At 38.3% G+C, this 25,457-nt stretch overlaps 1 protein-coding gene and 1 long non-coding RNA gene across 2 annotated transcripts; one reads left to right on the top strand and one right to left on the bottom strand.

Annotated features, from left to right (window-relative positions):
• On the bottom strand, positions 1-23,322 carry CRLS1 (cardiolipin synthase 1). Its single transcript, XM_074318300.2, has 7 exons — positions 22,713-23,322; positions 19,970-20,107; positions 15,052-15,181; positions 5,527-5,612; positions 4,608-4,676; positions 2,929-3,020; positions 1-1,018 (listed from the first exon to the last, which is right to left on the bottom strand). Exons 1-7 carry the CDS (start codon positions 23,016-23,018, stop codon positions 931-933), a joined length of 909 nt encoding a protein of 302 aa, XP_074174401.1. The 5' UTR covers positions 23,019-23,322; the 3' UTR covers positions 1-930.
• LOC141568322 (uncharacterized) lies at positions 22,530-24,766 on the top strand. Its single transcript, XR_012491450.2, has 2 exons — positions 22,530-22,704; positions 24,143-24,766. It is a non-coding gene; the product is annotated as an uncharacterized LOC141568322 (long non-coding RNA).
• The last annotated feature ends 691 nt before the right edge of the window (positions 24,767-25,457 follow it).

The following is a 25,457-nucleotide window of genomic DNA, read 5'->3' as shown; positions in this document are numbered from 1 at the left end:
TGAAGGTACACTTTTTTCCCCCGTTTTTTTTCTTTATTTCTTTAACATCTTAACAAAAGAATACTCCCCAAAGTTTAAAAAAACCTTTGAAAAATATACAGTTTCATATTATTTACAGTAACATATAAGTACAGGTTCCAATATTATACAAACATTGCTTTGTTAGAAATACAGTGGGAAGGCATGATACCGTTCACTGCCTCCTGGATGGTGCAGGCTCATGGATATGTTTTCATAGTCCAACTACCTCTGTTACTTGTTATCCTGATACATAAAACTATTAGGCACCTGAGAGGTTGGAAGACTACTGAATATGAACTTCAATACCTTCTATTTTGATCTTACTATTTGCAAAACCTAGGGCATTTATCATTTCTTTACAAGTTTATTTCATTTACAACTAAGCTACTTTTGTCATTATCCTAAAATGATCAAATATTAACCATATGAACTGTTAACATATACATCAATCGAATTAAACATACACCTGTAGCTGAGTTGTATAGGATATATATTTAAAACCAGGAAACTCCCTATTGCTTTGTGAGCAATCTAAATTCTATTAAACATAAGTGGCAATTCTCCAGTTTCCATGCTCTGGTCTAGTAAAAAAAAAAAAAAAAAAAAAAATTACAAAGTGACCGACAATAATTGGAATAACTGGTTCCTTGTAAGTTAATTAAGAAACCTAAGATAAAAAAATAATTCTAAATGATAGTTTTATTTGCATTTAAAAATACACTGGAAATTCTGCATATGCTCATGATCAAACTTATTTTCAATGCACATTACTTAAATTTGGATGACATGGTTTGTTCTGACAAGCCCTTTTACAAGCTGAACACCAAAACAGGGAAACTCCTGTAGATTTCCACTGGCCCTGATGCCGGTAATGTATACTGTTTCCTTGCTCACGATGATGGATGACCTTCATCTGCCTTTTATCACCTGAATAGTTTTCCGGCCGTAATGGTAGTAACTGTACGCTGACGCAGCTGTGGTGAAAGCTGTGAAACACCTTTAACGGAAAGAAAGAAAATTTAGTTGTCAAGTCTAAAACTCAGTAACTGTGAGACTCATAAAGAATACATTTAAAAGAGTTACTTAAAAAGTGAAAAAGGCTGTGTGGTGTAAATTTTTTTTTTAACTGCAAGAATTTACACTGTGGAATTATAACAGCTATACATGATGTCAGAGGCATAGGAGACTGGGGGGGCAGGGGTTATCACTTTGTGAGGGGTATAAATGTCTATTACATTGTCTTGCATACCTGAAACTAATTTTTTTAAAAAGAATATAAATACACTACTTTTAAAACTTCATTTGAATTACTAATGTCAAACCCTGTAGTTAATGAGCCTGAAAAAATACTAGCAACCGTCATTTTTACCCAGACATTACTCTGTCTTATATTCTCATTTCACTTTCACCACCTCATCTTCTAGAGGAAACGGAGCCCCAGAGAACTTGCTCAGGGCCACAGAACCTTGTCTGAGCCTGGCTTGGCTTCAACTCTAGCACCATGCACCCTTTTCCACTGCTCCATGCTGCTTAGACTTTATTATTAGCATTAGACTCTATTTCCTGAAATTCTGAGTCATTTAAAGTAAGTTTCCCCTTTCTTTATTGATTTTTCCTTAAGTGAATTACCAGACTAACCAGATTCGCTGTGACATGACATCAGTGATGCTCAGAGCGCGCTGAATGCTCGCAGCTCCCTGGCTACACTTCAGCGCGCCGCCAGTTCTGCCTCCACCCGGTGAGGTGCAGGCCCATCAGGACTCTACTTTCATTTGATCCTAAGGTGGTTCGTGCCAGTTTAATATCGTAAATTCACACATAAACCAATGAAACATACGAGTAGGAAAAGTTGCTATTTCTGAGGTCTAGTTTGGAGACTCTGGAAAAACTTGACAACAAGGCCAGTTGCTAAAAACTACTGTCAAAATAAGCAGGCAATATGATTGTTAAAATACTGGAGAAAATGGTAAAAAAACAAAACAAAACAAAGAAACAACCTAGAAAGTTTCTATACTCAAGATTGCTTTGTAATGTCTTAAATTCTTATATCACTTTAAAAGAAGCAGAAAATGAAAATCTGAGAGGTTGTATTATGGATGTAGTTTATTAAAGGAAAAAAAGCTCCCCTTGATGGACCTATATTTAAAGAAAGGGCGTTGGTCCTATATCAGAAGATGTAGGATGAACCAGAATAAATGTACACTTACATGTATTTTAGAAAATGTTTAGTTTGTGTATGATTTTTTAAAGCTTCTTTAGCTTCACTGACTACTTAACCAACCATTTTCTGGCTCAGACTGCATCAAGCATGAAGGCTTTAAGTATGGAGTTAAAAGCATACTAAAATACAGTGCTTCAATACCAGTGTGACACATTGGATTCTGGGAATTTGGATGTGACACATTTTCAAGGCTATAAATAAGCACAGTAAAATAAAATTCAAATTCCTCTCCCCAAGTTCCCCTCCCACTGTGCCCCTTTCACTAGCCTGGCTGCACCTTCCGTTGCCCACCTCCTACACCTCTGACTTTGCTCAGGGTCTGTCCTTCAACTGAATGAGCTCTCCTCAGTCTCTCCCTGTAGAAAATTCACCTAGACCTCAGGGCTCAAATGCTACTTCCTCCCTGAAGCTTTCCCTCTTCTTCCTGACTAGAACTCTGTCCTTCCTCCACAACCCAACACACTATCCGTACTGCTCATCCCTTTTAACTTGTTTGAAAGCTCCTATAACTCCTACATCCCATAGTTGACAGTAAGCTTCTTAAGAATGGTATCAAACATAAAATATACCCCAGAGTTTTACCCAGTTGGTGCTCAACAAACACTGTAAGAATAAAATAATTCTAGGGCTGCCACAGTAAAAGAGTTTGTTGACATTCACGCAGAGTGATTCTAAATTTAGCTTACCACAGTATTTGAAGATAGATGCTGTCAGCATAATTGAAAACCGGAGCTGCCAAAGAAGCTGCCACCAAGATTAACTGGACTGCTGTGTTTACCTACAGAAAAGGAGTCATAAATGAACAGTGCCAACCAGATCGTGTTTTCAGCTCACGAGACTAAGGCATTGCCCACCACAGTGTAACACGATGGACCCTCGGCATGCCTGATGTTCTAATATCCCTGCCAAAGAAGCTGGCATTCACACCAAAGAGTGAACTTCACTAAGTGGTCCATCTGTCTGCACAGTTAGTTGCTCTTTACAGTGAGAATGGCAACTGTCAGAAAATACCACTACCTTGAATTTCCATAGCAATTCAATAATGCTGCAATGTTCTTTGCCTTTTTTTCAGTTGCCCATTAAAACAGTTCTGTCTGTGAATACGCAAATAACTAAGGTTAATAGGTAAGGAGTTAAATGACTTGCTTGTAGTCATAACAGGTTACAGATCCAAATCTAGAACCCAGATTTTCCAGAACCCCATTCAATGCTTTCACTTGCCTACATGTCAAACCTGAGGTTAGAAAACTGAAATACATTCAGCTCTATGAGAAAGGCTCTCTGAAGGAAATGAGTAGGTTTCCCGACTCTAAAAGAGCACAGAGGACAAGAGGAAGAAAACAGAACCAGAAAGACACTGGAGACTCCCTCTACTCATCAGAAGTGTTGTGGGGAAGTGTGTGAAGTATGAATCAATGGGTGATGTGCCCAGAGAAGCACATATGTTCTATCCCACCATTCTGCAGCCAAATTACAAGGATTCCACTTAGTTTTAAAAAGAAATAATAAAAATTGTATGCAGAACTTCTTGCAAGACCAACGGTTTGAGGCATTTGTCCCTGCACCTCTTTAACCCACTTTCAATGTAGTGCTACACTCAAATTGCTGCACTTGATATAACTGTGAAGTTGAATCCAAAAAACAAAACAAACAAACAAACAAAATAACCCAACCCCATAAATGTAGGTAAAAGTCCATGCCAGGAAATCTGTGGTATAAAAGTCATCACCCTCTGTCCCAAAGATGATCAGCATCCCTAACCTGTTAAACCTCTGCCACAGTGGATGGTGCAGAAGAATGATTAGAGCAAACTTTTCAAGGCTACACAGTTGAAAAACCAGCGTGCCTTAAGAAGCTCTATGTGCCAAGCCTGGCATAGAGTTATTGCCCTACAGAGGTCTCGGAAAACAGGAGGGACAACTAAGAGCAGCAATTATTTATTAGCAAATAAAACTTTCTCCTATCCCTTTGCATGTAACAATCAATCTTAAAAATGAAAGGACCTAATTTATTATATGGTGTTTTCACCAAAAGGAGGGGTGTAGTGAACCATAATGGCCCCTTCATAATCTGTCATGTTTTAATCAAAATGCAATTACTTCCCATTCCTTCCACCTTCCCTACATGGTGGCCCTATCACCTCATTCAAAGACTTACATTCTCAGACCACCATCACAAAACACCATGAGTATATTAAAGATCCAAAAAGCTTGCAGGACAAAAGAAGTGGGTTAATGGCCCACTCTATCCCCTATAGTCAGTGCATTTAAATTTGTCTCGTTTTCAGCTGCTCCATACTGAGGTTTACATTCATTGTAATAAAAATTCACCGGTAATAATTTAAAGGATGCTGTGTGTCTCTTACCTTGCTTATGAAAGTGGGCTTTAACCTAGCAGTGGCGTAGCAAGGATTGAAATACTTAGAAAGTGTTCGCTGGCAGACGACAAAAGAGATAAGAGTTTATTCAATTTACTGTTCAATTTTAAAACAAACATTTCCTTATTATATGTAGGTAACAGTTACTGAGTGCTTACCACATGCCTATTTTTATGTTAGATAAGCCCTTTATCTGCACCTTCTTTTATTATCCTAAATGAGCAGTATCTACATTCTTTACAAATCATACACGGGTTACTGAAAATAAATTTAAATTTATAAATTTCCCAATTCCTACAAAATTCCAACACAACATCATAGAGTCTGCCTGACTACATCTTTTTACAAAATAAACTCAATAAATCTCCCTTATCACTATGTTTTTAAGACTAAAAAACAAAATGAATACAATACTGATATTTTCACCAGCTTGGAAACCAAAAGATGACGTTATTATGCTATGCTTATGTGCTCAAATATTTGTAGAACAAATATACAATCCATTCCATGTTCATACGACTGTGATTTTTTAAAAACCAGTCTATCTAGAATCTAGATAATTCAAAGTAGAGTCTAACTTAGATAGCACAGGGAGGTGTGGTTATGCAAAAGCTCTTAATAGAGCTTGTTGCTAAGGGTGGGGCTAGCTGGTCTGGGTTTTATGTGCTATCAATTGAAAAGATTTTGACTAAAAACAAAAACATACTTTTAAAAAACTCCTTATTTATGTGTTAACTGAACAACTACCATAGCAAGATGATAAAGTATGTTTTTAAAAATTCTTGGTAAATGGATCAAAAAATTGCCATAAATTATTCCCACAAAGTGAAACTCAGCATATAAGTGCTCCTTTTTTGCCTTAGGTAATAACTAATAGTAAAAGAATATTTTTTGGTAACAAACTCACCGGTGTTGGAAGAGTTCGATATCTGACATAAAAAACAGCAGCAATCAACATGACATCTCTTGAAATTATCATATAAGTAAGTGGAACTGAAAATCAAACATAAAATAATTTTGATTGGGATTTTTAAAATTACTAAGACATTACACATACAATGAAGCCTCATTCAGCCTTACATAACTGGTATTTCTTATAAGTAAAAATTCTGTGATAAACACCTATTGATGGTTTACAGTCCTTACAGTGTGTCACTGACTTTTTATGTTCTTTAACTGGCCCTCAAAACAAATGAAGGACAATGGCTTTTAAAATCTATCTCTGCCTTTCAGAATGTTAATTTTCTGGGCCTCTTTTTTGTTTTCCTTTCTCTTGTACCAGTTTTTAAGCTGCAGTGTGTCAGCTCTGCTCAGTCCCACTATCTCCTTTGTTATTTCTCAGCTTTGTGAGTTTGGAAGAAAGATAAATACGCTCGCTCATTGCAATTACATGGAATGAGATGGTAAAGAAGTTGGGAAGGATGTTGGGACTCAAACCATTCTGGTGTCTCAGGACCTTTGCTTGCTTCTGCATTCTAGACTATTTTATGAATAATACAATTTGCTATATACCACTTTTGGAGAAATAAAATATTTGTATTCTTGTCTAGCCAGGTCCTACCCAGGCAATTGCTATTTTTTCCCAGCCCCATTCATTCAATGAATTCTAATTAAACATGAATTCAATTTATCAATAGTTTTCACATCATTTTTAAGACTCCACAGCATGACCCCAGAGCCAGCAGAAGGCTATTTTAGATGGATACCCAAGGAATCCCTACTTACTCCTCTGTTGGATGGGAGGGCAAGGACCTGTTTCACTTTACACCCTTCTGCGCTAAAGAAAGTTGTAACCATGAACATGTATCATTTTTATAAGAAAAAAAATTTTTTAAAAAGGGGAAAAAACTCCTGAAGCTAAAACTCAGTTCAAAATATTTTAATTACTAAAATAAAAGGATCATGCACATCTCTTCCATAATACCTGTTTCCCTGAAAATAAGACCTAGCCAGACAATCAGCTCTAATGCATCTTTTGGAGAAAAAATTAATATAAGACCAGGTCTAATATAATATAATATTATGTAATACAATACAATACCCGGTCTTATATAAGACCAGGTATAATAACATAGTATAGTATGACATAATACAGAATAGAGTAGAGTAGAGTAGAGAAGAGTAGAGTAGAATAGGATAGAATAGAATAGAATACCGGGTCTTATATTAATTTTTGCTCCAAAAGACAGATTAAAGCTGATTGTCCAGCTAGGTCTTATTTTCGGGGAAATGCTGTACTTTCAAACAGCTCTTTTGTGAATTATTTTTGAGGCTATATTCTCTAGTTTGACATTCTACTGATTCTGCAACTTGAGAAAAATCTCACTAATTATAGACTTAAAATTTAAATCTCTGCTGATCATAGCCATGTGTTCATCCTCGCCCTAGTCCTGGATGACAAGATTATTCCAAAGAGAAAATGCTAATCCACCCAAGTCATGGCATCTGGAACACACAGAAGACACAGCCATATGAGCCAAACAAAATAAGAAGCCAGCCACCCATGATTTTTAAAAGCATTTTTGTGCCTGTAAAACAAACTTTTCTATAGCAATTACTAGCTGGTAAAATCTAACAACAATCAGATTTTAAAATGCAGCAAACTCATGCAAATTATATATAGTAAATCTCCTAACCGTAACTTTAGAAGAAAATAAGTGCCTGTTAATGTATTTCATCACCACCAGAAAAAAAAAGAATATGGCTTAATCCTAAATAAGAGGTCTCTGCACAAGAGGAAATGAGACGATTCAATCCACTGCAAAGACTAGGATTCTAGTTCTAACTATTTACCACCAAAATTACCATTTATTGAGCCTCTGGCATTGTTTTAAGCATTTCATACATACAAGTCCTTCAATCTACATATCAACTCCATGATATAGGGACCATCATTATCCCCATTTTGTCCCCAATATGGAAAACAAGCCTCAGGCAGATTATATAACCTGACCAAGGTCAACAACAAGTAAGGAGTACAGCCAGGTATGGAACTTAGGTCTATGGAATTCACAGCCTATGCTCAGGACAGTACATTAGGCTCCAATCCAGCAGTGTGACTAGCAATTAGCATCTCCGGACTCAGTTTACCATCTCTAACAGTCTGGTTGTGGAAAGGGCTGTTAACAAAATCAAAGGTTCCCCAAACTGACTTCCCATCGTAGAATCACCTGGTTAGAGCTTCATTCCAGATTAAAGCTCCCTGGGGGGCTGGATGCACCCCAGGCTGGAACCCTGTGGCACCAGACGTTCCCTAAGGCCTCTGCAACTGACTGTATATCTACAGGCTCTTGCTTTGCTTCTCTGGGCACTTTTATCCAGTTCCCTGGCTGTCGGATCTTCTAAGCGCTCCTGCTTTGTCCCCCAGCCTTCCCTTCCCTTTGCTTCCAGGGCTACGGGCGCCCTCATTCTGCCTATCAGAGCACCATAGTATGTTAGTGTGGGCAGGAGGGTGTAAAATCTGCAAGGGATTGCTCTAAGGTCTTCCTCCCGACTTGCTAACTCTGTCTGAAATATAGTTAATGTCTGCGACAAGGAGGTGCATCTTGGGCAAATTTTATTGCTATTAAAAGGAAATAATAACATCAACTCATCTTCATACATTAAAAGTGCTCATTATCAATATCACAGGCTATTGCATTGAAAATAATAAATTTTACAGATTCTAGACAGTGATTTAAACCAGCAATTAGAATTTGCTATATTATAAACCAGGAAAATACGATATGGTAAATGTGACAAAACAAATGCACATAAGCAAGTAAAAATTAACTTGGACTGACATCCTACACACTGTTATAAACGTAACAAATCAAAGAATTTTTTACCTTTCTCTCTCCCTTCCAGAGAAAAAGCAAGAAAAAAACCCCAATTATTTATTATCCTAGCTGAGGAAGAAAGCAAATGTCTTATTCTTGAAAAAGCAAGGCTATTCTAATCAAGGTGCATGAACTTTTAGAAAAAAGCAGTATAAAAGTAAGAATATGAGATTGTATACAAGCCTGCCTTTCTCCCCGCCCTCGAACCCGCCTAAAATGACAGTAAAGGGATGAAAGAATACAAAGTCACAAAGAGAATGAGTGGAGACCAATTTCAAAGTTTTCATTAAGGTAATCAGTATAACTGCCTTAACAGAGTGGGAAGAGCTGAAACGTAAGTCCTTCACACAGGACTGCTCACAAGCAGGCCGTCTCACAGCAGAGATCCAGAAAGTCCACAGGAGAGTACTTGGGTCCCTGGCCCCAGAGCCCTCCCTAGTATCATTCTGGTAGGTCTCTGTGGTTCCCTGCAGCTAGGAGTGGTTGTCAGGTTGGGGGAAAAGCCCCAAAGAGTACTATTTCATAATACATGAAAATCATATGAAATTCAATTTCTAGCATCCATAAGCGAAGTTTTATTGGAATACTGCCACACTCATTCACTTATGTATTTTTTATGGCTGTTTTCACACCACAATACTAAAGTTAAATAGTTGTAACAAAGACCATATGGCCCACAAAGCCTTAATCATTTACCATTTGGTTCTTTACAGAAAAAGTCTGCCAACACTTTTTCTTTATATTAATCGCTGTACATAGGGCTCACTGGGGTACAATGGGATTAAGTAAACGTCAACATACTGAACACTGAGACACCTCAAGTTTCCTCCCACAGTTCAGCTCCCAAAACATTGCTCTTATTTACAGAATAGACCTAAAAGTACTGAGAATTCAGAGCCATGCCTGGTTCTTGCCTGTTCACCCTAGAGGGAAGCACACCACCCAACAAATTCCACCAATGCACAGAGAGAGCTCTATTAATATTTAATGCCTCACTAAAATATAAGCAAGCAGCCAAGGATCATCAGACATTTCAGTAAAGTCTCCATCATAAGAGAGAGATCAAAACCGAAAAAAAAAAGGGGGGGGGGGGGAATTTGAAATAACCAGATACAACAGAGAGGTAAAAAAAGAAAAAAAAAAGAAGAAAAAAAAACTCTTAAAAATATAAATACATACAGTCATGCACCACTTAACAATAGGGCTACATTCTGAAAACTGTGTCATTAGGCGATACCGTTGTGCAAACGTCACAGAGTGGACTTACACTAACCTAGATGAGAGCCCACTCCACACCTAGGCTGTATGATATAGCCTATTGCTCCTAGGCTACAAGCTTCTACAGCATGATACTATACAGAACAACACAAGGTTAAATCAAACACAAGAGAAAATGATGCCATCGAGATGTGGCAAACACAAGATGTATGAGGTTGCTGCCAGAGTCACACAGCATACTGTTTTACAGCACACTTTTCTTTTTAATAAGTAGAAAGAGAATACTCTAAAATGACAATAAAAAGTATAGAATAGTAAACACATAAATGAGGAACACAGCCTCTTATTATCAAGTATTATATACTGTACAAAACTGCATGTGCTGTACTGTTATATGACTGGCAGATTTGTTTACACCAGCATCACCACAAACACATGCATAGTGTGTTGCCCTATGACATTACGATGGCTTCGTTATCACTAGGCAATAGCAATTTTTCAGCTCCATCATAATCTTATGGGACCACGTAACACATGCAGTGCAATGTTGACTGAAACATTGTTACGTGGCGTGTGACTGTATAAACAGATAGGATAGATAGGTAGGTAGAAAATATCCTCAATGACAATACTCATCGATAAATTTTTTTTTAAATATATGATTTTTTAGAAAAACATGGAACCAAGAGCTCTTGGAAATTAAAAATGATAGCAATAAAAATGTCAATAGAAGAGGTAAATGACTAAGTTGAGGAAATCTCCTAGAAAGAGGATAAAGAGTTAAAAATATATAAAATAGGAGAGAAAAAGAAAATCCATCCAAGAACTTCAATTCTGATTAAGAATTCCAGAAAGAAGAGAATCAAGAAAACGAAGGGTAGAAAATTATTAAAGACATAATATAATACAACTTTCAGAATTGGAGCATGAGTTTTAAGACGGAAGGGGCTTACTTAGTACCCAGTACAAGGAAAGACACACCAAACTCAGGTAGAATCTAGAGCATATACTATTGTATAATTTCAGAACTACAAGGATAATGAAAACATCCTGGGGTTCATTCAGCTTCCATTAATATCTGACTACATAATTCAGAACAATCGTCCTACTAAGACAACTAAAGAAGAACATTAAAAAAAAAAAAAAGAAGCTTGAAAGCAAAAAGCTTACAAGATGCTAAGAAAGCTTCAGGCTAATACCTATTAAAGAGTGAGAACTCAGAAAAATAAGCCTAGACACTCAAAGCCATTATCCCTACACCTAGGAAGTACGTACACACACACACCTCTGAATGGAATCAGTGATAGTTTCATGGGGTCTGGAAGACAGTAGTCAGAGCCCAGAGCCTTCAAGGTTGGGCTCGGATAAACCATCCTCTAGCTTTGAGATGAGATCTGAATGACTATTCATTCCCACAGGTTTGGGATAGGAAGTGGTACTAAGTAAACGAGGCCTCACAAGAATGTCTCATAATCTGACAGTCTAGGTGGTCCCGTCACTTAGCATTCCTAAGCACCTAGCAGAAATTAACAAAAAAAATCTTCTATGGAGAGTGATGCCATTATCCTAGACATCAAAATATTCTTCCAAATTATTTTTCAAAGATTAATACAATGTATAAACAGTCAAAAATAACCAAAAACAGAAGATACCATAAACTTAATACAAATGACAAATGAAAGAGACCCTCAAAAGATGAGATTTTAGAATTGTAAGTCTATAAGAGAACTAAAGTTACTATGTTGAAAGGGGTACGAAAAAAAGACTTCAGCTGGAAACTGAAAAAAATAAAAGATGATTTAGTAAGTTTGAAAAAAATAGAATCCACAGATTTAAAAACAGCCCAAGTCTCAAGCAAGATAAATAGAAATTCATACTCAGAAATATTACTGTGGAAAGCCAGAGACAAAGGAGATTTTAAAAGCAATCAAAGTCAAAAAATTTCCTTCAAAAAAGACATGGATTAACAGTGTTATTGCCAACAATGGATATAAAAAGACAAATGAATAATATGCTAAATGTGCTGAAAGAAAATAACCACCAGCCCAGAACTGTATACACAGCAAAAATATCCTTCAAGAATACAGGCAAAATCAGATAGAAAGACAAATACATACTACATGGTATCACTTATAAGTGGAATCTAAATTAAAAACTTGAACTTATAGAAACAGTAAAAATGTGGCTGCCAGAGACTGGAGGGTGGGAGAAATAGGGAAAGGGTGGAAAAGGGTACAAACTTTCAGTTCTAAAATGAGTGAGGTCTGAGGATCTAACATGGTGATGATAATGGAAACAAATGAAATAAACATTGCCGAGAGTCAAAAATAGAGATGGGAGGCTATTAGGGAAGTGTGGCCCATACACACCTTGTGCCTCAGTTGTCCGAGATACTAATTAAGTTGCTATGCCTGTTGCTAAACTCAGCTTAAGGCCAAGCTATAAACATCCTGGAATAACAATTGCTACATGGACAAACATGGACTTGACTTCTTTCCTTCTAGTTTTTCCCTCCCTTATTTGCATATTAGAACTAACCAATCTCTGTTAACCTAAACAGAATCCTTCATTTGCATAAAGGAACTACATTTTGTGGTGTTGCCTTTATAAACCCTACCTTTCTTTGCTCTTTTTAGAGTGCAGTTTGGGTTGCTAACTGAATCGTTGTCTTTTAGATTCAAATCCTTTAAGACCTCAAATAAACTTTTAATTTGTTTGTCTGGGCACTGGAAGGGCCTTACAATGAACTCCATTTGGAACTCTTTCTCAACTTAGGTTATTGTTATACTTTGATTTTATATATCTCTTAAACCCACATGATACTGTTTATAAAATCAGTGTTTGTTAAGATTTATCTTTATATTTACTTTTTTTTTTTTTTTTGGTTTATATTGTTTGATGTATTTCAGACCTTCCATTGTTAATTATTTTTCTTTTGCTTAAAGTATATCTTTAGAAATTCTTTTAATGCACATCTACTGGTGGTACATTCCTGTTTTTGTATCTCTGAAAATATTTTGATTTTTCCTTCATTTTTCTACAAACATAATATATCTGCCCTATTTCGGTCTTTTAAAAATGTCAAACAAAATTTAATTTCTCTAGAGAGGTAATAAATAATTTTTTCTTAGATTTATTCTTAGGTACTTAGTAGTTCTTGATGCTTTTATAAATGGTAGCTTTTTTATATTTCATTTTGTAATAACTGCTTATTGATAGATGAAAACCAGTTCTATTTCTAATGTTGATTTTTGTATCTGGTAAAACTCGCTAAAGTCTTATTCTAATATAAACATAAAGTCTCTTGGATTTCCTGTATCCTCAATTATGTATTGTGTATTATCAATGACAGTGTATTCTTTTCCAGTCCTTTTACCTCCCTTACTTATTGCACAGTACAATGTTGAATAGGAGTGGTGTCTGTGTCTTAATTCCCAATCTTGAAAGGAATGAATTACATACATATGACATTTCCTGTAGGGTTTTCCCCCTCCTCCTCTTGCCCTCCCGCCCCCTTTCCCCTCCCCCCCACACTCCAGTTCAAGCCATTGTTTCTCAGTCTAGTTGTGTAGGATTAGACTGAGAATGTTTGTAGACCAGAAAACTCAATATTGTAAAGATATCAATTCTTCCAGATAGATCTATAAATTCAATACAACCCCAATTAAAATTCACAAAGAATTTTCTGGGGAACTTGAAAAGCTGATTCTAAAATTTACACATAAATGGAAAAGGTAAGAATACCAAAGGTGGAAGGACTTGCTCTATCAGATATCAATACTTTTAGCAAAGTAATAATAATTAAAAATGGTACTGGTGCAAGGATAGAAAATCAATAGGGGAAAACCTAGACAATCCAGAAATGAACCCATGTATGTATACATGGACACTGAAGTAAGTCTGGAGAAAGTATACACTTTTCAATAAAAAGTGCTGGAATAATTGGGTACCTACAGAAGCAGTTCAATAATTGTTTAAGAGAGATAATGGTTTAAAAAAACATCAACTAGAAAAATGTAAAAAAATGAATCTTAAAAGCTTTCTAATCCAAAACAGAACCATATATAAAGGAAAAGGTTATCAGAATGGCATGAGACTTCTCAACAGCAGCATGAACTCTGTAAGTCTACAGAAACGGGTCTTCAAAAGTCAGCGTGAAAATAACCTGCAACTGAAAATTATGCCCAGTTCAGACCTCAGTCAAGTATGGAGAGTAGAACAACAAACATTTTAAATGTCTCCAGAAGAAAGACATTTTAGAGCTGATAAGAATTTGGCTGCCACACTGCGTCTTTGCACAGGAAACAACTGATGGTTGCCCTCCGCCAAAAGGAGCGCCTTAATAAGGAAGCCATGGCAGCCTGGAAAAACAGATTCAACACAGAAGAGGAAAAATGGACATTTCCAGAATGACAGTGAAGGAAAGTCTTAGCTTGGAAAACAACCTACACCAATAATTTAGGCAAAGCTCACAGCAACATCATCCATAATACCCAAACCTGGAAACAATGGTGTGTTTAACAGGGAAATACCTGGCTAATCTTTGTAAAATGATACAAAAAAAATACAAAGTAACTGAAAAATGGGAGGCACAAAATACACAAGATCATTTGAATTTCGAATGTCAACAGAATGCTCCTTAGATTCTTTACTACAAATTATTTATGTTAACTAGAATGAGACTACTCCTGCCCCTTCCACACCCCCAATCATACACATGCAACAATTCTGACTTCAAAAAAGCACATAAATATAAACATAAATCCAATTCATTTCTTAATTTGGCATGGGAACTTAAATACCTAAAGGCAGAAGAGAAAAAGAATGTCTATGTTGAGGAGACTGTACTACACTGAAACACCATCACATTTCTTCCTATCGAATGCCAATAATACATGCCAAAGTACATGCAAAATACAAAGCAAAAGATCATAAAACTTTGTTAGAAAGAGTATTCATATAATGTACAAACTATATGCATGATTTGAAATTGCATAATAGTGTCTAAGTAATAATACTGTGAAATTTTAGACATCTGGGTTTCAGGGCTCTCATTTATGATTAATTTGTACGTAGGAAAACATTAAATTGCTTTCAAAAAGCTAGGCACTAAAAACATACAAGTTTCAAAACATTCTAGACTCATATGAATTGGCACTGTGAAATTGTAATTATAAACAATCTTACTACGCAAACAACAGATTCTACTAGTATAACAAAGATATAAATGTGAAAGTAAAACAAATAGCTTGACAAGCCAAACAGTTCAATAGTTTAAAATTAGGCAAACAGTTTAAAGTTGAAAAATATATTTTTGGAACAAAAAGAGAAATCCTCAGCTGACTAACATCATTCTTCCCGGTGCTATTAAAAAGCACGCATGACGGCGTTCTTACCTGGAATAAGATCTGCATAGGTCAAGCTAACATATAAGATACTGATAAGTATTTTATCAGCAAGTGGATCAAGAGCACTTCCCAAAGCTGATTTTTGATTGGCCCAGTTTCGAGCAATAAATCCATCCAACTGAAAATAGAAGTTTTTTTTAAAATAAATGTCATAATAGGTACAGAGCAGATATCTTGAAGAGATACAGAATAACAACTATACTTTCACAAAATGTAAATAAAATCTCTTCTGTTTCTTACCAGCAAACCTTCTCATTCTTTCACTGGTCTACATTTAGCTTTTAAATTACCAACTGGTCTGAAAATAATTTCACGTTTCTACAGTATTTTTCTTTTTCAAGGCCTTCTGGTATTTCTCAATGTTTTCATAATGTCCCTTTGTGGGATGAACCCAGACACAGACATAAAAACCCAAATAAAACTCACAGAAGGCATGACCGACAGAGCATGGACCAGGAGCCCCCCTTTCTTGAACCTTGGGCTGAATTTTCACTGGTCCAAACTGCTGCTTCTCCTTAAAAGGACGACCCCGTAACTGTGAGGCTTTTTCACTCCTACACACTTTTATGTAATATGATGACTCCCCAAGTTTTAACTGTTATTATTTTCAACTTCTTTTTTTGTTGTTGTTTAGTGCCACTGCTAATTCCACATCTGGCTGCATTCGCATGACCTGTATTTGAATAAAAAACTCAACCCTCTACTTAGCATTTTGGTATGAAAATCACTTAATCACTATTCTTGCAAACAAATTACATTTAATTATATTTAATTTGCTTGCAAGAATAAGGTCATACATAGTTGCCAGTGGGCCAAACGGGGCTTACAGGCTGGTTTTGTATGACCCGCCCAAAGCTTTTAAAAATATAAATTAGTTGCCGATATTTGAATATTCAAAATCTTACTACAAAAAAAAAATTAAAAAAAATCCAGATCTCTAGGCCTATTTTGGCGCCACATAATGGACTGAAACCAAGAATCGCCTATCCCCTCTAAACAGGACAGATATTTTCAGGTTTTCCAAGTTCCTACCTGGCTTTTATTCATTTTATTTTACTTTAAGCTTCAAACAAATGTTTAATTCTGTCATCCTATTTCCAAGAGAAAAGATCAAATTAACTCAGACATAATTTAACAGGCACATCTCACAGGAGAAATAAGTCCTCCATATCTCAGGTATTCCAAGGAGTCAGAGGAGACGGCAGTAGCACAGGACAGTGGTTAAGAACTTGCTCTTTGCTGCAGAATATAATTTTCCTGGCTCTCCCACTTACTGTGTGACCTTGGGCAGATTATTTGGCCTCTCTAAGCCTCAGTTTCCTCATCTGTAAAACAGAGATGGTATTACCTACCTCAAAGGGTTGGCTGTTTTCAGCATATAATGTGATTAATACTTGGTCAGCACTCAACACTTAGCAAATCCTCCAAAAAAGCAGTTACTAGCTATTACTACCACAGAGAGAATCTATTTTATTTTTTAGTAAACTCGATGTAACACTGTCTACCAGAAAGTGCCTAGAACTAGGAATTAGGGCATTGGAAGATCCAGCTTTCAGTTGTTCTTGATCTGAGGGAACTTAACCTCCCATTTTTTCATGGTCATCACTCTCTCATCCTCACTGTTCCTCTATCTACATTAGATTCCCAAGTCATCATCACTGCTCTGCAAACGCCTGTAAGATCCTACTCTACTCTCTTTCAACTCTGCTTACACACCAGTATCCATACACTCCAGCCAGGTCTGCACCCAAGCAGCTGATCAAGAAAAACACATAAATGGGCTGATTGATTTCACTTCAAATGCATGACCACAAATCTCCTGTGGGCACTCAACGGTGTCTGGCAACCCTACACCTGCTGTGTTTACCTTCTCTTTTCACCCTGCCTGCTCTTACCTCAAACTGACTCCATCCCTCCCAAAGCCTCTCTAGCTCATGACCATGTCTATAATTTCCTTGAAAAGTAAAAACAGATTGTGAGCCCCTCATATTCCCACCTGCAATCTACCACCTATCGGCAGCCATTCGTTCTCTCTGCCGTCCGATTCCAGGCCCTCTTACCTTCTGAGTTCCCCCATCCTTCCCCACTCCCTCTGCATCACCAATCTCTTCCTTTCCACCCGCTCTTTTAATTAATTAACAACAAAATTTCCCCCAGTATATATACCCGGAGTGCAAAAAAAAATGTATACAAGTAGACACTTTGGTCAACGTTGCCCAAGCAGTAGTTCACCATAATCAGAAGTGTCTGACGCAGTTGGTAACCACTTTGAGCACCTTTTGTAACTGCAGAAGTCAGACATGACTTGTATTCATCTTTTGTTATTGGTACTTACCGAGTCTTAAAATTTTAATAGTTTTCCTTAAAACGTGTATACATTTTTTGGGCACTCTGTATGTATCTTTAAAACTTCCCTTCTTCCTTGACCCTATTTCTCTATTCCCCTATAAAACAAAACTTCCTCAAAGCAATATCTATTGTCATTACCACCTCACATTTGCTCACCAACCCACTGACTGCCCCTACCATCTAGAGGCCCTAAAAGTCACCAATGAATTCTTCATGTTTCGCTTACTTGACATTAACACCAACACAAACGGAAGCACTTTTTCCCCACTTAACTTCAGTGACACCTTACTGCCTAATTTTCTTCCTTTCTCACCAGCCATTCCTAGCTCCTTGTCCTTTACTGGTTCCTTCTCTACTGCTCACTGTTCATTTCTCTGATCCCTTCGCTTTTATCACAGCCTAGATGACTTCGCCAGACTTGACCATCTCAGTATATGCTGATAATTCTCAAATCTATCTATAACCACGACTTCTTCCAACTCCAAACTACTCTCTGTATTCATCTACCTAGTTGATAGCTCTATGTGGACGTGCATAATAACAGTTCTTGGCATTTTTCCACAAACACTGTCCTACCCTAAGTGTTGCTAATCACAGAAAATGTTAACCTCCATGTACCTGCTTGTTGAAAAGAATAAAAGCAACAGCCTACCAGTCATACTTGTCTTTTTTCTCAGCCCTTATCCAATTCATCAATACATTAACTCTATCTTCAAAATAGATCTCAAACCCATTCACTTCTCTGCAACTCCAAACTACCACCTCCCCACCCTAAGATCACTGTGAGCCTCCTAACCAGCTTCTCTGCTTCCCCTCTCACCTGCCAATAACCCATTTCCCACACAAAATATAAATTAGACCTTGTCATTCCCCTGCTTAAACCTTCCTTGAGTCCAGTCATCTGCCATTCCAGAGGCATCAAAACCTCCATGAAATAAATGTGAAATATGCCAGTTAGTTTAGGTTTCCACACTCACTGCCTTATATATTTAGAAAAATGTAAACGAGGCCTCTGCCATTCAATGAATATTGCAATCTCATGTGGAAGCTAAAAAAAAAACAACAACAAAAAAAACTGCAAATGAAAATAAAATAAAATCCAGTAACGGAAAAAGATCTTGTCTGTTACAAAAACCAAAAATTCCATTATCATTATAATATCCTTGGACAGACTTGGAGACTATGCTCATGAGTGCAGGGCTTCAAACTTCAGAAATAAAAGCAGGTGTAAGAAATTGTGAGAATGGGGAGATGTTGTGACAAACAGGAGCTAAACTCTGGAAAAACAGAGGTGGCAGCTATTTTGAGAGACTATTTTGATGCATATTTGGAAATGCCATATAACAATGCAAATGCCCTCCCTATTTATCCTGAAAAATCTTCAGCTAATTCCATACTGCTCACCAGTACTACTGGGCAGGTGGAATTTTGTTTCTATGAACCTCAAAGAGAACAGCTGATGTTACAAAGAAAGATGCTATACCACTTTTATTAACAGAAAATTAGTTTTGCTTTATTCTCACTTATTAATTAAAAGCAAAGCTTTTCAAACATAAGTCAGTTTGAAGAGGACCAAATCATTACTGCCTGTCTGGGTGCTCACATGGTAAGACATCTAGACCAGCCATGTACAATTTATTTTATCTATTTCTACATGCTAACTTTGCCCTAATTTAAAATTTTTCCTCTAACTTTTCTCCACTTCCCTCAACTGTATTTTTATAGGACGTGTAGTTTTATGAGCCATTTCAAATTCCTTATGAAACAAGGTAGGTGATAAACACAAATAATGTCATATATGATGATGGCTGTTAGTTCACGAAAGCCAATTTAACACATAATGTAGCCTTCTGTTATAAAATTATTTTCCAAGTTCTAATTTGAGACAGCCCAAATAATGCCCCCGCCAAGTGACACAGTAGTATCAAGGAGCTCTTCTCTCTTTTGTCCATCTGCTGGGGGAGTAGAAGAAAGGAGGCCTAATGCCCACCCAGGGCAGGGTCTACTGCTGGGTGGTCAGCAGGGTGTGAAACAGGGATCAAGGATCAAATCTATCAAATCTGTGGGGTGCCTATGGCCTCCCACCAGCATAAACCTGAGCAGAGCTCTGGGCTCTACAAGCTCCCTGAGTACAACAACTGGCCCACTGGTCCTCTCCACCAGTAAAACCAACTGTTGTTGAAGATCTGAATATTCGTATCACAATAAATAGAATAATGGTCTCATAGCGTCTCACCTTTATTTCTATCCCTAACGCAAGTACTTGGTTCTTTGAGACTTTTTAAGGGTTTTTCTTTGATGAAGAGGTTAAAAACCAAAGTAAAAAGCTCCCTCTCCTTCCTACAACCTCTACTATTACCTTCCTTAGATCATATAAAGAATCAGAGTCCCACAGAGATGCTAAAGACAAGTTCTTGCGTAAAATACCAGGGGAAATTAATCTTGAGGATTTCCTTCTAAAGAAAAGCCAACTAAGGCTGTGCTATTTCATTCAGTGCAGTAAAAACCCTGGGATTTCGAAGGAGAGCAAAACAGATGGAGTACCTTTACAACTTACCAAATCAGTTAATCCAGCTAAAGCAAAAACTCCTAGCGCAATATTAAAATCTTCTTCAATAATCAAATAGCCCAAAACTGGGGCCAAGCCAATTCTCGTCATTGACAACATATTTGGGATTGTCCATGGGTTTTCATACTGAAACACAAAGACAACAAAATCTAAATACTATAAATTCTTATTTAAATAACCATATACATTAGACAAATACTTTATCAATTTAAGGGTTAGAAGATGTATAAACTTTAAATTTAGTACTTTAAATTGAGTTTTTAAATCTATTCTGTTCTTTTTACAGATATCACTCTAAAACTGTCAAGTAACACAGACAACGAAGATGCATCATGTACCCAAACATAGACTAAAGTGTCTACTATATATAGGTTTTCTTCCTAAAGAGAGAAGGAACAAACATGTATTATCAACTATATAAATCAAGTCTTTATTAGATTTCATTAGAATTCAAAACTTAAAACACTGCTTTTAAAAATTAAACTTCAAGATCTTATACTTCAAGTAGATAGCCTAAAAAGTCAGAAAAAAGCCACATTATTAACCCCAGGCATTTTGGCTTAAAAATGTTTATTGCAAATAACCTCCCTCACTCCTCTACATATACCCATCAAAAGAATACTAAATGCTATATACACAGTGTGTGGAAATACAAATGAAGAGAAAAAAACATTCAATTCCATAACATCACTACTAAACTGGCGAACTGCTGCAGCAAATGGTACTAGGAATAGGGATTGAGACCCTTAGGAAATCGAGAAATTTTGTAAATCTGTTCAACATAGCCATGGAAATGTTAAGATCTCAAACTAGAAACCAAGAGCGCTTTCACAGCTCCCCGTGGGAGGCTTTATGATTCCTTGAAACTTCATTTGGAGCCAAGCTGTTTGAAGTTGGCACTAACAAAAGGGCTTCTTGGCCGCTTCTCTGAAGAACATTACTTCCTTGCCAAACATAATCTATTTCATGAGAGGTTATTTCAACTTTTGAAAAAGCCTCAGTCTAGCAGAGCTAAGACACCCTGCACAACAGGGTATAGAAATAATACCAGAAAATGTCTTTAACTAAAGCCTGGATTGTTCTCCACTAAGGGAAAGATGCCAATTCCACCCCATAGGACTATCTCCTCACAAGACTAACCCTGGTTAACCTCTTTCTTAACAGTAACCAATTTGCCTGAACACAACAATCCTTTAAGAAAAGAGAGTTTCCTAAAGATACTAAGTTTGTGTTTTTAAAAAGACCCCCCCCCCCCCCCCCCCCGCAAGAAATGTTCACCTCAGCTTGGAGGGATAGTGGGGTTACTGGGGTCAGGTGGCAAAATACAGTCATTGAAAGCTACAGAAAAACTTGAGATTCTCCAGGAAATAATCACCAAACAAGAAGCAATACAAACCTCTACTCAGGGACCTTTTATTGAAAGTAGACCACATTACACAATTAAATAGAAACATTCTTGGAACATATTCCAAATTGAAGTTCAAAAGTCAGAGTTTCAGAGTCCACAGAAAAAAGTAAGTATGTTGACCATATTGTGGTATAGAATTAAGTCAAATACTGATTCAATGTTACAGCAACTCATGGGGGGGGGGGGGGGGAAGAAAGTTCCTGATTGAGAAAAAGGAGCAACAAAGCAAACGGTCAGAATAAAGAGGCCAAGCATTAATCTCAGAGATATCCATGGGACAAAATTAAAGACAAAGTTGCAAACAGCCATTTGGTGAATCAACCAGACTGAATGTTGCTGGGACAGTGAAAGGGGTTCCTTTTAAACTCCATACAAACGATTTCAGTTTAAATAGTGCCTCCCTAATCATTAAATTTGTTAAGTTTCAAAATTAAAAATAAGAGAGCTAATCTCAGATCACCCAACCAGATAACCTGTGGCATACTCGACCAACTACTGCCGTTCTGGGAAGGACTTCAGCCAGCATATGGCAACCTCAAAGCAGCCAGCATTCAGACCCTGACATGCTTTAGCAATTTGTGGAGTCGCCAGGATGTGGCCACCTCAACCCATGCTGCACAACAGATGAAAGCAGCACAGGAGCCCACTGAAGACCTAACAATGAAGATGTAATAATTGCATGAATCTTGCTAACATGACATCAAAAGCTCTCCCACATTCGTGCTCTGCTGTCTTCTGCTTGGGCAGTAGTTCAACAGGTACGTAGACAAATATTTCCCTCCGTTACCTCGAGATTTCATTCTTTTCCTGCATAGAAGTTACAGGATATTTTAATTACGATTTAAATTATTTAATTATCCTTCATCTTATAATACGTAAGGTTGCCAGAGGTCAAGTAATAGTTAACCAAACCTGCACAAGCAAACCAAAAGTACCGTATACCTTTCTGATGATTCACAGACTTGCCCTAAACATCGGGGATTCCCTTCAGAAAATTAAAAATAGGCTTTTAATAAGACAAGTGAAGGCTATTTTTACCAATGCAACATCCAGAGGCGGGTTCAGCAACTGGCGCGTATAGGAGGGGGGAGGGGATACTAACTTGACCACCGAGACTGACGGGGGACCCTGCTGGTACCTCTCAAGTTCATCCCAAACGAAAAACCTGCCCGTAACTTCGCTCCAGGAAACGGTTTAAAAGTTCTGAAAAAGAAGGGCCGGAACCCGGCCGGCCAGAGCTTGTCATTCGCGTCCAGGACTGACCCCAGCAGGGCGCGCGACTCCGACCGAGGGAAGCGGTTGCCCCTCCTCTTCGGTACGTACCAGGCTGGCGGCGCTCGCCGGACCCCATCGGCCGCCCCGGGCCTCCGCGGCGGCGCCCCCTCCGACCGGGGGCCCGGGGGCCGCCTTCTCCGAACCTGAGCAGTGGCCCCGCGGGAATGCCCCGGGCAACCGCAGGCCGAGTGCGGCCGGGCGCAGCCACCAGCGCTCCGCCAGGCAGCGCAGACAGCCGGGTGCGGACGGCAGCAGGGCCCGGAGGGCGCTCCCCTTGCCCGGCCGCGCCCCCGGCGCCCATGCGGCGCCGCGCAGGGCCCCCCATGAGCCGCGCGCCACGCGCGAAGCCAGCATGGCCCTGCGGCCGCGCTGAGGGGACGCAGGCAGCGAGAGCTCAGCACCCTGAGGTACCGACGAGCCGCTTCTCCCTCGAGTGTCCAAAACCTCGGAGAACCTCGGTCAGCTCCATACTTGCTTCCAAACCCCAGCAAGCTCTTATACAGGTGGCTTGGAGCCGCCAAGGGCGGACGGGCGCCTTCGCGACGCTTTTGCGACACCGTCGCCGCTGGGCTTCCCAGCACCCCCGGCGGCCGCGGGACGCGCGTGCGGTTAAACCCCGAGAGATGTTGGGTAGCAGCTCGTGCGCGTTGCTTGCGTCCCTCCGCCCGCTGTCGGGACTAAGGTCTGCGGGGAGGGGAGGAGAGGAGCCGCCTGGGCCGGACGACCACGTGACCGACTCTGCGGGGAGAGGACGGGAGCCTTTTCAGGCCCCAGCCTAAAACTCGCCCAAACCGGTGTCCTGCACAAGGGACCCCTCCGAAGTGTGCGCGGCGCTCTGGGGGCCCTCGTAGGAGATTTAAATATTAGCAGAATGATCCAGAAGAACTAATTAGTGCTAACTCCCTGCTCATTTTCTTCTTTTGAGTGTTGCATATGCCAAAAATACGGGTTTTAGAAAATGTCAGTAATAGCAGTTACTAATTGTTTATCTGAAAAGGGTGTTCACTATAGCCAGGCGCATCATCCCATTTAATCCTCCCAACAACTCTTAGATACCTTCCATTATTACCTTTACTTTTTTACAGATAAGGAAAGCTAGGCTTAGAGAGGTAAAGAAACTTGCTTATTAGAGGAATATCCAAAATAAGTTTAATTAACTGGTTAATATACATGTTACTAACTTAATAATTATGCATTATACTTATTGATTTATTAATATTCATTAATATTGCAATGTTGCAGAACTGTTTTGAGTTCTGTGTCAAATTGAATTTGAATGGTTCTTGCTGCTGAAGGGTAGCAGAGTTTGCCACCCCCAAATGTACTTCCTTGGGATGTTATTTTAGGCTGGTTAATTTTAAGAAACAGCAGGCATTCAGAGAAGCTCTGAAAACCAAGTAGGAGTTTTCTTCATGTAAAGACATTTACAACTATAAGGGAAATCCTTCTTTCTAAGAGTGTTTTCCTCACCCTACCAGGCCTGGCTTCCCTATCAATGGAGAAAACATGGGTATCCTGCTCGCTTATCTTCCTGTCAGCATGATGTCATCAATGTATGGACCAGAATGGCATCTGTGGGATGGTGAGATGGTGGAAGTTTTTGTATACTTGTGACAGCGAATCAGAGTTGTCACATACCCAAGACAAGACACTGAAGGAATACTGTTCTCCTTGGCAGGTGAAAGCAAACTGCTTCCAGTGTTCTTTCATTATTGGGATAGAGAAAATAACATTGCCAAATTTATACCTGCATACCAAGTTCTAGGGTCTATATTGATTTGCTCTATAGAGAGACTGCATTTGGAACTGCAGCTGCAACCAGTAATTTAAAATATTCCACTGTTTTTCCTAAGACATCTTCTATAGTAAAGTGAGTTAAATAGTGCACTCCTTCATCTTCCAGAAGAGTTGGTGGCAGTAATCTCTGATTCCTCCCGGAATGCAGAATTTCCTTTGGTTTACTATTTTGGCCCTTCTATCATACTACAGTATCTACTATTTTCTCCTTTGAACAATGATAAATTAGTTTCTTCTCACATCACTTTATTTTGATTGATACGATCTATGTATGTGTTAACTTTTAAATAAAGCTTTTAATTCCATTAATAGATTGTTCCAGCTTTAAATACCTTTAACCATCCAACCCAGTCTTTAAAGACAAAGACATCATATTTACACTATTATCTACCTTCTCTCACCTTTAAAAATCAGGACTTAATATTTACATTTTCTCCTATGGCAATAATCCCATTTGTTTAAGTTTTGGTCTTAGAATTAAACATTCAACCATTCTCCAAGAATGGTTCATATTTTCTGAGTTCTTGTATATTATTAATAGGCTATGTTTATTGGTTTTATACACAACCAGTACTATTTGAACTCTCAATAAGAACATACGGGAAAGTCTGGTTTTATTGATCCTGTCTCCCTAAAGTAAAACCCAGAAAATTCCCTAGCATTCTATGAAAGGAGTATATAAACTAGCCTTCTTCAATCAAGATGTTTCTGGGTGACTCAGAGGCCAAATGACCCAGAAAGCCTAAAATTTTTTGTCTGGACCCTTACGGAAAAAGTTTGTTGACTCCTTTTTTGCAACTAAGAGACCTGACTGAAACATCTGGGTACGAAATTCTTTCTGAAAAAATTTTGTAGGCATTGCCCCTTGTTTTATTAAAGAATATTGCTTGGTGGAATTTGAGGACAACCAGATTTTTTTTCTCCTTCAAATTGGCTCAACTGTGTGGCTTCTCATTTAACATATCTTTACTTCTTGACCAGCAAGGTTCAGAGAAG

Source organism: Rhinolophus sinicus, chromosome 13, assembly GCF_057876585.1.
Source record: "Rhinolophus sinicus isolate RSI-liver-muscle chromosome 13, RSI-T2T, whole genome shotgun sequence".
Classification (NCBI taxonomy): domain Eukaryota; kingdom Metazoa; phylum Chordata; class Mammalia; order Chiroptera; family Rhinolophidae; genus Rhinolophus; species Rhinolophus sinicus.
This window is presented reverse-complemented; position numbering and strand designations above follow the sequence as displayed.